The 16,203-nt window shown below is 44.4% G+C and overlaps 1 protein-coding gene and 1 pseudogene across 5 annotated transcripts; one reads left to right on the top strand and one right to left on the bottom strand.

Annotated features, from left to right (window-relative positions):
* Positions 1-11,897, bottom strand: part of LOC125547915 (chaperone protein ClpB1-like) — a 57,195-nt pseudogene extending 45,298 nt beyond the window's left edge.
* LOC147978497 (uncharacterized) lies at positions 7,102-11,143 on the top strand. Of its 5 annotated transcripts, none has more exons than XM_087546328.1 (6): positions 8,351-8,485; positions 8,573-8,769; positions 9,976-10,129; positions 10,236-10,337; positions 10,440-10,529; positions 10,659-11,143. In XM_087546328.1, exons 2-6 carry the CDS (start codon positions 8,595-8,597, stop codon positions 10,822-10,824), a joined length of 687 nt encoding a protein of 228 aa, XP_087402454.1. In that variant the 5' UTR covers positions 8,351-8,485; positions 8,573-8,594; the 3' UTR covers positions 10,825-11,143. The 5 variants fall into 5 exon arrangements, with proteins under 5 accessions (XP_087402452.1, XP_087402454.1, XP_087402453.1 ...); XM_087546327.1 differs by having other exon boundaries at positions 9,970-10,129; XM_087546325.1 differs by having other exon boundaries at positions 8,573-10,129; positions 10,677-11,143.
* Positions 11,898-16,203: the final 4,306 nt, after the last annotated feature.

The following is a 16,203-nucleotide window of genomic DNA, read 5'->3' as shown; positions in this document are numbered from 1 at the left end:
TTCATAAATTTTGATATGATACTACTAGTCTAGCTATTTAATGAGTTTGTTTTCCCGCTCACCTGTGTGTGTCCAGAGCTTGCATTCTCACTCGTATATTTCATTGTCTGGGTCAGCTACAACCTGGAATTCATGCTTTGACCAGGAAAATCTTTCTTCATCATCATGGCCGGGCTTGTTGTGGTAGTACACAAGGTACTTAGTGGACTCTACTGTACGCTTTGCGCGAAATAGCGTGGCTTTTCTCATCCTATTCCTCATCTCGGTGTACACGGCTCTCGTGTACTTGATAGACATGTCTTCCTCGTAGCCGTAAGTTGTCTTTGTCACAGGATTGGTCTGCACATGTCAAAAAGCAAGATATTAGTCGAAGCAGAATCATATGGGTTTCATTTTTTAAAATTCAAAGTGCACATGTTGAAGGTAAACATAACATAATGGTGGTGTTTTGTACTTGTCATCATACCATGCTGGTCATTGTTTGCTCGTTCTCCTTCTGCATCCGAGTTTGTATGCAAGCATTGACCCGCCTAGCAAACTTGTGTAGGTTCTGGGTCCCCTTGACAAACCCTTTCTTTAGCACGTGGTTCATGCTCTCGCTTCATTGTGTGGAAGTCATTCTAGCACAGAAAATGTTCTTGTAATATGCTGAAATCCACATCTTCCGATCACACCAGAGCTGCATCATCATCTGGTCGTTCTCCAGGTGGTACTTGTGCACGAGTTCAGCCCAGGCATCTTCAAACTCTGTTGCCATCAGCGGCCAGTTCAATATAGTTGTGAACTCCTCTTTGAATGTTTTATACTTTTTGTACAGCAACGTGAGGTATTCCCTGTACTTCTTCAATATGTGCCAACGGCATAGCTTGTGGACGGTGTTTGGAAATGATTGTGGTATAGCTTTCGCCATCGATGGGCACTGGTCTGATTGAATTAAAAAAAATGAAACTTGATTTTTTTTGTACTGATGGTGAACTTATGTTGCACAAGTAATTGAACTTCACATCTAGTAGTATGGCTATCTAAGAATGTCACATGTATTTTTTTCTTACAGCAGTGTTGCTGAACTTCTGTGGTACCAGTGCTTGAACTTCACAGTTAGTAGTATGACAAACTAGTAGTGTCAGACTCAAAAATTTTCTTACAACAGTGTTGTTGAACTTGCTGTGGTAGCAGTGATTGAACTTCACATAAATAACTATGTTTTTCTGAACATTCTACATATTTTTATCTAACAGCTTCGTCCTTGAACTTCTATGATTCATGTACTTGAACTTCACATTCATAACTAATTTTTTTCTAAACATGTGACAGATAATTTTGCTTTCTTGTATTGTTAGTTGGACTTCTGTGCTAACAGTGGTTGAACTGCATTTTTTACATATTTTTCAGAAAAAACAAATGTACCCAATCAACTGAGACCCATAGACTGAAAAAGATGATGAAACTTAAGGAGTTTTTTTTTAATTCACCTGTTAGAATGCAAGTTGGGTGCTTGTTGTTCATGCACCGTAGAAATGTACCGAACAGCCACTTGAATGACTTTGCATCTTCGTCTCTTATCAGGGCAACGGCAAATATCGTTGAGTGCAAGTGATGGTTTGTTCCAACAAACACTCCCAGGGGCATATGAAATCAATTTGTCTTGTAAGTCGTGTCAAATGTTACGCAATCGCCGAAGTCTTGATAGGCTCCTCGGCAGCTTGCATTGGACCAGAAAATGTTTTTAATTGACTTGTCCTTGTCCACTTGGATGTCATAGAAAAACTCATCATTTATTGCCTTCATGTCTTTGAAGAATGAAACAAGTTTTAATACATCATCCAAATCATCTTTCCTTGCATTCATGGCTTTCCTACAAATCACACACCAACATGCATTTGTTATTTTTGCTATCAAAGGGGTTGTGAGCTAGGATGCTATTTTACATTGCAGCATGTGGGTGTTTGAATACTTACTGGTTTAGCAGGTCTCGTCCGGTCATGCTTAGGAAGTAGCTTCCATCTTCATTTTCAGATAGCATGGACATGATTGTTGTGTGCTTGACATCATGGTACTGCAGGAGCTTTACATACTCCAGAATAGTGGGGTCATAATTCTTGTGTGAGTGCAAGAATACCAGCATGTCATCAGTTTGCATGAGCTGGTGATTATGATTGTACTCAATGTCCACTGCCACGCATGTGCCATCCTCCTGCACCTTCACCCTCATTCTTGGATTGCAGCCCGTCCTCTGCGATGTTTTGTTTCTCTTCCTGTTGGCCTCTGAAACAGAAGATGTGTGTATCCCTTGGAAGGCGCAAACAAAATACTTGTGGTTGTCATTTCCACCCGTCTTCCTGATTCCAAAACCAGCGTGCTTGGCGTATCTGTTATAAAATTCCCTTGCTTTCTCTACATCTTTGAATCGCATCTTTAGTCTTGGTATTAGATAATCCAGTAGATCCGTCGTCTGTAGAAAAAGAAAAAATAATCCAAATAGCATGTTAAAATGCAATTTTATGAACTTGTTATTCTGGAGGGAGCAGAAAATGTGCAGATAATACAAGATGCGTATATAAATATATTTTTGTTTCACTTACGTGCGTGTATGATCGCAACTCCGCTGGTGTCTGCTGTTGTCCCTCTGGGATGGGGCATGGCGGAGTAATCATAGCAGGATGCAGCAGTGGATCACGAGGAGGAAGGAGGGCTAAAGATGGCCTCTCTCTTGTTTGCGTCCTTTTTGCTTGAGGTGGTTGTGGAGGTATTGCAATCCTGGTCTTGGTTTGCTCTTTTGTTTTGTGAAGCAATCCATCTACCTTATGCCCCGTAGAATTCTGACTTGTAGGAGCAGCAGCAGGATCAAACAGTGGTAGTGTGCAGATCACTCTCCTCCGCGTGTGTGTTGCTGTTGGATTTGTCCTGGGATCCGGTTTAGTTGCTTCGCTTTGGCATTAATGAGGCACACCAGGATAACCTCCAAAGTTACACGCAGGACTTGAGCTAACCCCCTCCTCCATCGGCGTGCTTAGGAGTTTGCTGGTGGATACAAAGAATCCGCGGGGGATTTCCAGCGTCACCCAATTAGGTGGAGGCGCAAAGCTGTGCGGATAGGGCTGTGACCCAGCATCTTGGAAGTATCCGTGTGTTTCGGGTGTCATCCATTTTTGGTCTGGAGCAGGTTGGTATTGGTGTTGGTGCGTTTGAGGTGTGACCCATTGAGGGGGTGGTGCAACGCGTACAGGCTTTGGATTGTGTACTTGCTGCTAGGAACTTCTAAGCTTCTTCATGCGTCTCTCGTCTTGCTGACATAAAAGAAAAAAATGTCTATTAGCACACAAGTTATATCTGCATATACCTTTGTAACTGAACTTAGCATTATTCACAGCCTGAACTTCTCTATATAAAAGTGGTGAGAGCCATCACACTATGCACTGAGCTAAGCATCTGTCAACGCCTTTGTACCTGAACTGAGCACCCTTCACAGAATGAACTTCACATCATGTTTTTCAATTCTACAATATTTTGATTACTTATATGTACCTGAACTAAGCACTCTCCACAACCTGAACTTCTTGTTTTGCAAAGGGGAAATACTGTCTACAGTTAAAAAACCTGGACCTTCATGAGTTTTTGAATGGGTGGACTGCTAGTGCATACCAACCTGACCTTCATGTCATATCACATGCATGTTCTATTTTCCTTTTTTTTTGCATAGAACCAGACACATAGCAACCTGAACTCTAGCACACTTACTAGTTGAACTTCACATGGCTTTTTGCACATGTGAATGTGAATGCAGGAAGATTTTATAGTGTTTGTAGCCTGGACTGAGGCTCACATACTACCTGAACTTCACATGCCTGTAAGCAGGCAGGCAGATTTTACAATACTGTTTTGTAGCCTGGACTGAGGCTCATACACTACCAGAACTTCACATGGTTGTAAGTAGGCACGCAGATTTTAAAAAAGTTGTTGTAGCCTGGACTAATGCTCACACACCACCTGAACTTCACATAGCTGTAAGCAAATAACAAACCGAAGGAAGGAAGAAGTTCAACCATACCCTGGCTAGAAGGTCGGCCAACCTTTTTCCAGCAGCTGATAGGCCAGCTTGAGAACAATTCGTCGTGGAGGTATGAGAGGAATTCGATGGAAATCCATGTCTTGCAGGGGGCGCGAAGTTCATCTGCACGAAGCAAGAAGATCAGAGAAGGCAAGATTGAGGAAGAAGGCAAGATCAGTGAGGAAATTCATATACCGTTCTTAGATTTGAAGGCGCCGCCGATGCGGCCTCCACCGCCGAGATGCTTCCTTGGGTGCATTGTTCGCCGTAGGTTGCGCCTTGGCTGCCACGAGCACTGCCAAGCCGTCTGGCGGCGACGATGGACCGAGGATGAGGCTTCCGGAAGTCCATGGCGGCCGTTCGTCGCAGAAATCCGGCGGCTTCGCCGGCTCCGCCGGCTCCAGGCGACGCGGGCTCCCTCGCGCCGGCGTCCGCCGTCGCTCGCTCGCCCGTGCCGACGGTCGGGCAGGAGGTGGAGTCGGAGGGGGCGGAGCTCGATCCAGTCGGCCAGGATCTGGAGAAGGAAGGAGGCGCTGGATCCGGCGGATTTTCGGCGGCGAATCACGGCGGAGATCGAGGGGAGGAGCGGCGAGGAGGGGGTTGGGGAGGGGCGGCTCGATTGAGATCGGGGGTCCAGGTGGGATTCTGTCGGGATCGGGGTCCAGGTGGGATTCTGTCGGGCTGGGCCGGCAGTTCAGGGAAGTTCGGGAACCTGTCTTCGGGCTCTATATAGGGCTGCTGTGATCCAAATAGTTATTCTAATCCTGGGATTAGAATAGTTCCACTCTATATATATATATATATATATATATGACACATCAGTAGGTCACACTAGTATAGAGCCTTAACAGCAGCAAATATGGTATTCACAAACCTTTTTCATCACGAGCTCCTTTGCAGCTTCCATTGTGCTTTCTCCAGCCATTCCAGCTGTTAGGTGCTCTGCTCCTAGATTTGAGGTCATAATGATGATAGTATTCTTGAAATCTACGGTCCGGCCTTTGCCATCAGTCAGAACACCATCATCAAGAAGTTGAATAAAAACGTTCAACACCAAGGGATCTGCCTTCTCCACCTCGTCAAAAAGGATGACACTATATGGGCGCCTCCTCACTATTTCAGTCAGTTGTCCACCATCATCATAGCCAATGCAGCTTTAAGAAGTTATAAAAGAAGCATTAACATCAGTCAAATGAAAGATCCGTACTGATATCATAACGTAATGAGCATACAATATACAAAGTAAACCTTGGTGCAGCTCCAATTAGGCGCGCCACAGCTCCAAACCCAACATATTCAGACATGTCAATGCGAACCAACATTTTCTCACTGTCGAATAGCTGCTCGGCAAGAGCTTTTGCAAGCTCTGTCTTTCCAACACCAGTCAATCCTAAGAAGAGGAACGAGCCTATGGGTTGGCCAGGCTGATCAAGGCCAGCCCTGGAACGTAAGACTGCTTCTGCAACCAGATTTACCGCTTCATCCTAGCCAACAACTCGCTCATGAAGTCTATCCGCTAGGTGGATTAACCTATCCTTCTCCTCTTGATCAAGCGTAGAGACAGGAATTCCGGTGCATCGGCTCACATCCTTCAAATGACAAAGTTAGAGTTTGCATGAAAAACACATCTCATTGATCGAAATGGTACACAAAAGTCATTTGGAAGAGAATGCTCACTTGTGCGACATGATTTGGTGCAACAATTGCTTTCTTCACATTGTCCTCTTCCTTTTCTTGACTGTCATTCTGCATCATTTTCTTTGCAGTAGCACACGCCGCATCAATCAGATCAATAGCCTTATCAGGAAACTGACGACCTACAAATACATCCAGCGATAAAACCCATTAACATTGTACTACAACATATAGCCATTCTTGCCACTGACAAGTGCAACTCGGCAGAGAAGAAACATTGCAGTTCAGGTTACCCCATCAATTTATAGTTTTATACATATGACTGTCACGGATTAATTAGAACCTTAAAAAGATTCATAGATTATTTCAACTTCAAGTATCCAAGGTAACATAACATAGTTACTCCAGGGTGCTCTAATGTGATCATTCTTGCCCTTGAAGTGCACATCATAACCTTCACGTAGATAGAAAATTTAACACATGGGCTAGTAAACCTTAACAAGGATGGGCACATGAGCTAGTAAACCTCAACAAGGATAGGCACATGAGCTAGTAGACCTCAACAGGGATGGGCATCTGACCATGACCAATTAAGCATGCATTTCTTTTTCTTTCTTTTTGTCATACTCCCTCTGTATCAAAATACAAGATGTTTTTTGACACTATGACAGTGTCAAAAAACATCTTATGTTTTGATACGGAGGGAGTACTTCCTAAGTAGCTAGGTGAGGTTATGCTTCTACTGATCACCTCAAGAAACAATACGAGTAAATTAATTCCTCACCAGTGATGTAGTGGCCAGCGAGCTCTGCAGCAGCAACAATAGCGGCATCTTGGATTTCCAAGCTATGGTGCCGTTCATACTGCTGCTTTATGCCCCGCAGAATGGCAATGGTCGCCTGCGTGCTCGGTTCTTCAATATGCACCTTCTGGAACCGTCGTTCGAGCGCTGCATCCTTCTCAATGTACTTGCGATAGTCATCAAAAGTTGTCGCGCCCGCACATCGGATACGACCACGGGCCAACGCGGGTTTCGGAATATTAGCAGCATCATTGCTTCCCCATTTATCACCGGCGCCAATCAGCATGTGCATCTCGTCGATGAAGAGAATTATATTGCCGCCCGAATTCTCCGCCTTCTTTATCATGGTCTTCAAACGGCTTTCAAACATGAGAAAATTCCTTATATAACACTGTTTTAAATATTGGTTCCCTATTTAACACTAAAAAAATTCTTCCCTAAATAACACCAAGTGTAATTTTTTTTACCTTTCTAACACTTCCGTCAAGTCCGTTAGCATATGTCGTTAAGATCTGGATTGACTGATGTCAGTATTTTCTCGTTGGACGAAATTACCCTTTGAGGAAAAAGAAAAACAGAGACCAACCCGTTCTCTCTATTCTCTCCCGACCCGACTCTTCTCATCCCCTTTCTTCCCAACCCTAGAGGCGGCGGCGGCGGCGAACCTCCCAGGCTTAGCGGCGGCGGAGGGCTATGGATGGCGGCAGTTCTGCGGATGGAGACGACGCCGCGGACGACGGCCATGGCGCGGCTGCGAACGACGGCCATGGCGCGGCTGCGGACGTGCCATGGCTTGCCGATGGCGCCGGCAGGGCTGAGGTCAGGTCAATCCAGGGCGTCGGGCTAGCCTCGGGCTGCGGTGGGGTTGAGCCAGCATCGGGCCAGGCCGGAGACTCGGCTACAGCTGGCTCGGGCCTGGCCGGTGGCTCGGCTGTAGCTGGCTCGGGCCAGGGCGCGGCAGTGGCTGGGGTCTCCGACGAGGGCACGGCTGGGTCGTTCTTGGCAGCAGCTTCAGGCCAGGGCGGTACTCAGTTGCCGCCAGCAACATGGGCGTGTCCAGATGGGTAAGGGCCAGTCCATCTAGTAGCAATTATCATGATTGTGCTAGTTTGTGTAGCTGTGTATTTGAGGAAGAGATCTTTTCACTTAATTTCGGTTGATGATCAGATTGTCTAGCAATACTCATGCATAGGTTTAAAGCAAAGTTTAAAGTTGTCTTTTTAATTCACAGGATGGATCCAAATTCGAGTTATTTGCTCAAAATTAAGTTGTTTGGCAATCCAAAGAAAGCTCGAAAGGACATAAGATGTTTTTGTTTTGAGAAGGTCATCGATTGTGACTTGACAAATTATAAGGATTTGGTCGAGTCAATTGTAGAGCAGTACCCGCCACGTTATTTGGAAGTTGCACATGTGCAATATTATGACTATGCTCTTAAAAACTGTCCAGAAGTAAAATCTGACCAAGATTTGATGATTATGTTTGAAAAACACTCGGAGACAAAGGTGCTGCATATGATTATTGCATATTGTGATCCCTCGGAGCCATATGAGCCTATCACTGAGTGGGATGAACCTAACAGCAATATAGAACATGAGGATGATACTTACCTTCGCAACCCAAGACATGAGAATGAGCATGTTGGTGTTGATGAGGAGAATATGTATGAAGTGGACGAACCTATGCCCTTAGATGTGGTTCTTTGTCCTAATAAAGAAAAGGATGATGAAGTAGAGGAGGATGAGGAGTTGCATGAGGCAGAGCATACTCCACATGTAGAGTATGACAAATTAGACCCTCCAATGACAAAAGGCTTTACATATCCCAGCATGAAAGAGTTCAAGTTGGCACTTTCTCAGCATGCAATCAAACATGAATTTGAGTATAACACCGAGTATAGTACACCTCGTCGGTTTAGGGGCTATTGTTCAAGACGAGATGCTGATAATTGTCCATGGAGGATACATGCTTCTACGACGGAGGATAAGTGTACCGTAATGGTAATTGTTTAACTCTATTCATTTGTGAACATTTATTGCATAATTGTCAAGTGTTTTTAGCTAATTACCTCTATCTCTCTTTTTAAGGTGAAGAAAAACCCATGTGGTCATGATTGCTCTAGTACAAGAAGGAAAAAAGAAGATGAAGAATGCAACCAAGTATTGGATATGTGATAAGGTGAAGGATTGGCTGATTGAAGATGCTACTCTCGGAGCGAAGGCATTGCGCAAAAAGATTAAAGAACACCACAAGGTTGACATCCACTACAAGAGGGTATATATGGGTAAGAAGCTAGCTCTGAAAGAACTATATGGTGATTGGGATAGCAGCTTTGACAATTTGTATAGGTTTAAATCACAAGTTGAAATCTCTTGCCCTGGTAGCATAGTGCAGATTGATCATTACACTATAAAAGAAAAAATCAGGTTTAGAAGGTTCTTCTTTGCTTTGAAACCTTGCATAGATGGATTCCTTAGTGGTTGCAGACCGTATTTGGCAGTAGATAGCACATTCTTAATAGGCAGGTTTAAGGGGCAGCTTGCCAGTGCTACCGCTGTAGATGGCCATAATTGGATGTATCCACTTTGTTTTGGAATTTTCGATTCTGAAACAAATGAGAACTGGATCTGGTTCATGCAATTGCTTAGGCAAGCCATAGGGTCGCCAAGGGGTTTAGCCATAAGCACTGATGCTGGGCAGGCGGTGATGACAGGGGTAAAGGATGTTTTCCCAGAGGTAGAACATAGGGAATGCATGTTTCACTTGGTGTCAAACTTCAAGAAAAAGTATCACGGAAAGGTATTTGATGACCATCTTTGGGCTGTTGCTTACTCATGGAACAAGTATATATTTGAGAAAAAATGGGTTGCAATGGAGACAGCAAAGCCAGCGGCAACTACATATCTTAGGAAGTGGCACACTAGGTTGTGGACTAGGAGTCAGTTCTCAACCATTTGTAAGGTGGACTATGTAACCAACAACCTGGCAGAGTGCTTCAATAAATGGATTAAGCACCACAAGTCCTTGAACTTGGATGACTTAATGGACAAGCTTAGGCAGATGATTATGATCATGTGGAATCGAAGGAGAAAAGTAGCAAAGAAGTTAGCTGGCTTATTAATTTTGCCCCACATAATGAAGAAGTTGAATGCAAAGAGTAGAGAGTTAAACTTGGAGGTGGTAGAAAGCTCGGAAGAAGTTGCTGAAGTTACTCAATTGGGAGGCAGCGGGTTTAGGTTTGTCGTCAACTTGCATGGCAACACATGTTCTTGTAGACAATGGCAAGTTTCTGGCCTTCCTTGCAAGCATGCTCTAGCATTCATCATATCACTTGTCAATGCACATATACAGAATTATGTGGACTCGTATTACTCCATTGACAAGTTTAGGGCAGCTTATGGTCAACTAATCCCTGCTATGTGTGACAAGACCCAGTGGCCTGAATCTAACCATGGATTCTTCATGCATCCACCCTTGTTAAAAGCTGTAGCTGGTCGGCCCCAAACTGAGAGGCATAAGGGTTGTGGTGAGAAAAAGAGGAAAAGTGGCCAGCACGTGTGCCCTATTTGCAAGGAATACGGGCACCATTGGCATACGTGCAAGAAGGGTAACAAAGATGACATTGCTGCTTTCATGGCTATGAGGTAATCTACTATCCATTCTACTCTCCTATTGCATGTTAACTACTTTCTTGCATTATTGTTTTGTAATCACCTATGAATGTTCACTACTTTCTCATTTCTCGTGTAGAGAACCACCAAAGAAGAGGAGGAAGACTATTAAAACATCCGAATCATCCATTGTGCCAAGAGGTGATGACGCGCCGGCAGCCGCTATGTATTTTCCACCAAGGTTACCGATTCTACACCAATGCTTGTTCCAAATGATAACTGAGTTTTTATTTGTGCCAAACGAAAACTGAGTTCGATTTGTATGTATTCATGTAATCCATAGCCAAAACTTGGAAACTACAACCAAGAAGAAGGGAAAGCATAACCAAACATTGGAGACTACAAACAAGAAAAATGCAAAAGGGGGGAAAAGGTGACCTTTTCTATTTTTGGATTTTAATATCACATATTATGCATAGTTGATATTGTTATTTGCTGCCATACATGTATCAAATATATCCATATGTATTGTTGTCATACATGCACTAAAATAATTTGACAGCCATGTTGTTATTTTAAGGGCCACAAGGAAGATGGAGCTTGCTAAAAAGGATCAAAACAATCCGATGGTGCCATTTGACAGCCCTGCAATGGGCACTAGAAGCAAAAAAGCTTACCCAACTAGCCCTGCAATGGGCACAAGAAGCAAAAGGCGGCTCAGCTTGTGAACTTCTTTCACTTAATGTCACTTTTGTTGCTGCTCATGTCATGTTGTGTGGACTTGGAGTAATGTATGTGAACCTGGGTATGATGTGAGCCACTTTTGGGTTGCTAATATGATGTATGTGTGGACTTGGAGTAGTATGTGAACCTGGGTATGATGTGAGCCACTTTTGGGTTGCTAATATGATGTATGTGTGGACTAGTAATGTATGTGAACCTGGGCATGATGTGAGCCACTTTTGGGTTGCTAATATGATGTATACGTATGATGTATGTGAGTCATATATGTGTACTTGGATGTGAGTCTGGATGTATATGGAGTGTCTCGTGCCATTGGCAAATTTGAAAGGTGTGTGTTGAACAATATACATATGAATTGTGTCATAGGCTATGCCCAATTTTGAATTAAATTTTAAAATAAAAAACTGTCCAGAATTGCATGTTTACAAGAAAAGTTCTGCCCAGTTTTGCAATTAACAGCAGGAAAAAGTTATTGATCCCCATGTGAATGATTTTGATCACAAGTTGCATTAGGGGTAAGATCGTCTTTTCATATGCCATTTAACACCGTTAGTACTCAAAATAGACGGAAGTGTCACAAAGGGAACAAATTTTAACATTGTTGTTAGATAAGGAAGAAAAAGTTTTACGATGTTAAATATGGCACAAAAATTTAAGCGAGTGTTAAATAAGGAATTCTCTCTTCAAACATACCACGCAGTACAGTGCCGGCCACCATGGCCCCCAGATCAACCTCCACGACACGTGCCTTGGAAAGCTCGGCAGGGACCTTCCCAGCAGCAATCCGCTGTGCGAGGCCCTCGGCGATGGCCGTCTTGCCAACCCCTGGGGCTCCGACGAGTGCCACACAATTCTTGGTCTTGCAGCAGAGAATGGAGACGACACTGTCGATCTCGTCATCCCGGCCGACCACCGGGCCGCTTGTCTTGCCGTTCATGTAGCGTCCGTAGGTGCGCAGACATGACTTGCGCGCGTAGTAGCTCCAAGCTGCCCAACAGAGACCAACAGCTGCTCCAAGGCAGACTACAGGTTCGATCTGTCGCCACACCCTGTACATATGACTCTGGGTGCCTTAGTCATGGTCCCCAGCAGCGGATCGAAGGTTCCGGTCCTTCCCATACCTGACCAAAAGCCCTGATCTGAACAAGGAAAAAGATTGCATTACTTCATGATCGAGATGACTTGTTGTAAATGATCAAACTTCATATTGCATACAGCCATACACGGTATATTTCTTAATGCAAGATAACCAGTGCAAAATTTTAACTTTGAGAGAATGAAAGAAAGATAATTCTTCTTTTAGCTTAAATATGGAGTCACCATGCGATTATGCTTGTTCCTCTTGATCTTGATTGAACTGAAGTAGCAAAATCGGGACTCGAGATCAAATGGGGGGAAAAGTTCCCCTTTTTAAGTAAGATAGAAGAAGACAGGAAAAATTTACCTCTTCTCAAGTCCTCCAAGCACTGCGGCGCCCCTCCGCCGCTGCTCGGCGCCCACCCTGAATCCCTCGTCGGCTCGATCTGGTCAGGCGCGCTTCGACCGGCGCCACTCGAATCCCAGTCACCTTTCGCCGCTCCGCCGATGGCCTAGAGCCGCCGTGTTCACGATCTATATATTGAATGAATTTGAGATACAGAGGTAGCAGAGGAAGAGAGAGAGGGAGCAGAAGAAGAGAGACCTGGCCTGGTGCGCTCCGGCCGGCGCTGCCTCGAGTCCCTGTCCAACCCTCGCCCTGGTCGCCTACGCTCCGGCAGCAGGTGCCGCTCGAGTCCGACCCACCAATTAACGCCTTGAAGCTCATGTGGGCCCTGCCGCAACTGGGCCTCCAGGTTTTTTTTCTCTTCTTTTTTTGAACGGAGAAAGGCACCCCATGGTGCCAACTTCATTCAACTCTTGATCAAAAAAAAACTTCATTCAACTCAGTATAGTAGCAGTGTACAACATGAATTGCAACTCCCTGAATGTTACAAGTAGACAAAGTGGAGATGACATGGCAAGTTGAGTGAGAATGAGCTGAATAACAACTAAAAACAGGTCCCGTGGATCTGGTCAGAACCTGATGAGCTACACTGTGGGATATCCCATTGATTTCCCTGAATATATGGAACATGTGCCATTGTAACTCTCGAGTGGTGTCGTAGAACTCTGCAACGAGCTTTGTGATCGACCAAGGAATCGCATCAGCTAATACATTTTTTCTTGTTGTTGCTTTAGCCAAAGAGAGATTATCAGTGAGGAAGGTAGGTTGGCTAATCTACAAAAGTTGTGTCACCCTCGTAGCAAGTACAAGAGCATGTGCTTCTGCTTGTAATGGAGAAAAGGTGAGCTAGGTCGAGACTTGAATGTAGACTTGCATGCTCCTTTGATCCTGGAAAAATTTAAGAAAGACACCAATATCCGTGGTTGTTTGTTCATGCGTTAGACTTGGGATCTTTGTGCATTCGAAAGAAGCATCAAAATAATTTTTTGCCCCAGAAATAAGAAGATATGTCCTAATAGTGTGTCCCTATAGAGGCAAAAGAGTGGATTTGCTGGAGAGAAGAAGTCTTTTGCACACTAGTAGAAAGAAAGGGCCTCAGTCCCCGTTTCAGAGGACCTTTAGTTCCGATTCTGCAACCGGGACTAAACGATCGGGACTAATGCCCACAACATTTAGTCCCGATCGTGTTATGAACCGGGACTAAAGGCGATCCACGTGGCCGCTGTGGGGCGCCCCAGCAGGAGGACCTTTAGTCCCGATTTGTAACACCGACCAAGACTAAAGAGGCAGCCACGCGTTAGTAATACAAATCAAGTTAACCACCCAGCCAAACTCAATTTTGTTGATTGCTAGAGGAAAATAGTACTATTTGACAATTCTTTCAGTACGAAACTTAAAACATATACCGGTATTACATATCCGCTACAAATTATTTGAATAAAAAAAGGTTGTACCAATTGAAAAAATTCACAAAAATGAAAATCATGGAATTGAAAAATAGTTCAGCGTATTTGAAATAAAATGTTCATTGTATTTGAAAAAAAGTTCACCAAAATCGAAAAGTTCATCGATTTGAAAAAGTTCATAGATTTTTTTTGAAAAAAGTTCATCGAATTAGAAATAAATGCTCAAGCTCATTGAATTTGAAAAAATATTCATGAAATTTGGAAAAAGTTCATCCAATTTGAAAAAAAATCCATCGAATTTTAAAAAATTCACAAATTAGAAAAATTTATCGAATTTGAAAAAGTAGTTCATCGAGTTGAAAAAAAGTTTATTGAATTCAAAAAAAATCACCTTCTGAAAAATAGTTCATCGATTTTACAAATAGAAAAGAGAAATTGAAGAAAATTTGCACAGTGATCATTTATCAAAAAGTCTAAGAATAAAGAAAGAAAAAGGAAAAAATGTAAAAAGAAAAACGAACAAAACCATTCGAAAACACTATATGTAAATCAACTCAAAAGAAGGCAATTAAAAGGGTCAGAAGGAGTTCGGTGGGTGGTTAGCGCGGGGTGCTTGAAAGCAGGAGGTCGCTGGTTCGATTCCCTTTGCGCTTCTTTTTGCAATTTAACAAATAGCAGATAACAGAAAAAGTTAAATGGGCCGGCTCAGCCCGCGGGAAGTGGTGTGCACTGCAGGCGCCCCATTAACGAAAATGCATTGGAGGATGTTTTTTTTGGGGACTGCTACGCTAAATGGGCCGGCTCAGCCCGCGGGAAGTGGTGTGCACTGCAGGCGCCCCATTAACGAAAATGCATTGGAGGATGTTTTTTTTGGGGACTGCTACGCTAAATGGGCCGGCTCAGCCCGCGGGAAGTGGTGTGCACTGCAGGCGCCCCATTAACGAAAATGCATTGGAGGATGTTTTTTTTGGGGACTGCTACGCGTCCACCGGCTGATCCGTATGAAATATCCACCACCTCGACGGCCGTTCGATGTACGCGCGCGGGGCCATCTGATCTACTTCTGTCACGCAGCTCGATCGCCTCCCTCGACCCATTAATTCCTGAAACAAAGGTCGAGTTGCAGAAACAAGCGTTTTGTTGCAAAATAACTTTGCACCCCCAAAAAGAAACTTTGCAACATATATGAGGTTGCAAAAACCTTTACAGTAGAGTTTATGTTGCAGAAAAACTTTTGTAATAAAGAGCATGTTTCAGATTTTTTTCAAAAAGAAAATATCAGGTTACATAAAAACTTTTGTGACAAAAGAGCATGTTACATACAAACTTCTGCAACATGGGCGTTGTTGCGGAACGAATTTTTGCAACATACATGGTTTTGCAAAAAAAAACATTTTTACTTTTCGGCAACATGAGTGTTGTTGCGGAAGGAGCTTTTGCAATATAAATGATCTTGCTGGAAAAAAATCGCCTTTACTTTTCTGCAATATGGGTGTTGTTGCAGAAGAAACTTCTAAAACATTGATGATGTTGCAGAAAAAAATCAATGAAAGTGAATGGAGGTGTTGCCGACAACACCGCCGTTGCTCGCGTCGTCGTGCCAACCACAAGGCCATCCACTTCCGAGCACCGCCAATCCTCATCACCGGCCGTATCGGCCGACGAGCTCGCATGCTACCTCCATGGCGCTCGCGGCTGTAGCCACTAGTTGCTGCTTGCATACTACCTCTCCATGGTCGCCCGCGGACATGCGCTGCCATTGCCGCTGTTGCAGAAGCACGCTGTGAGCCATGCCTCACTCTACCTCACCGGCGAACGACGACTGCTGCGCGTGGGCCGATCGCGAGCACGGGCGCGTGCGAGCGCGTAGCGGCGGCCGGCTGGCTTGAGTGAGCAGTGGCGTTGCAGGAGCTTGAGATGGTGGTGACCATGGCCAGCCATGAACGAGGAGTGTTGGCATCGAATGGTAAAAGCCCATAATGAGGACGGCATTGCTGGGACGAGGCGGGCAGTGCTGCAGGAGTTGGGGAAGAAAGACTTATTGAAGAAGAGATAAGATAAGGGGAGAATGATGTGCGGTGCAGTGGGTCTACATGCGACACGCGTCATGTGCCGCAGGCGGCAGATGCCCAGCGCTAGATCTGCAGTTGCAGGAAACGGACATGAAATAAGAGCTGGGTTGCTGGAAACGGACACGGAGCCGGCCTATGCGGGAATGCTCTCGACCGTCTGATAAAGTCATGATCAGACGGACAAGGAGCAGGTGGAACGATCGCGCGGGTCGGTCAGTAGGAGGTAAGAGTTTTCCATGTTTTGTTGTAAGAAACTTTTAGATTTTATAGGGCCCATTTGCATTTCGCATCGGGTCCTCGAATTTCTGAAGACGACCTTGCTAGGCACGATGTTAAAAAAAAAAAAAAACTCTAGGCACGAGCGAAGGTCCGTCAAGCCCTAGACTAGAATCCAGGCGAGGC

The sequence above is a fragment of the Triticum urartu genome, chromosome 3A (assembly GCF_056163025.1).
Source record: "Triticum urartu cultivar PI428250 chromosome 3A, HENAU_Tu73, whole genome shotgun sequence".
NCBI classification, from domain to species: domain Eukaryota; kingdom Viridiplantae; phylum Streptophyta; class Magnoliopsida; order Poales; family Poaceae; genus Triticum; species Triticum urartu.
Note: the sequence above shows the minus strand (reverse complement) of the source record. Positions and strands in the feature narration are given on the sequence as shown.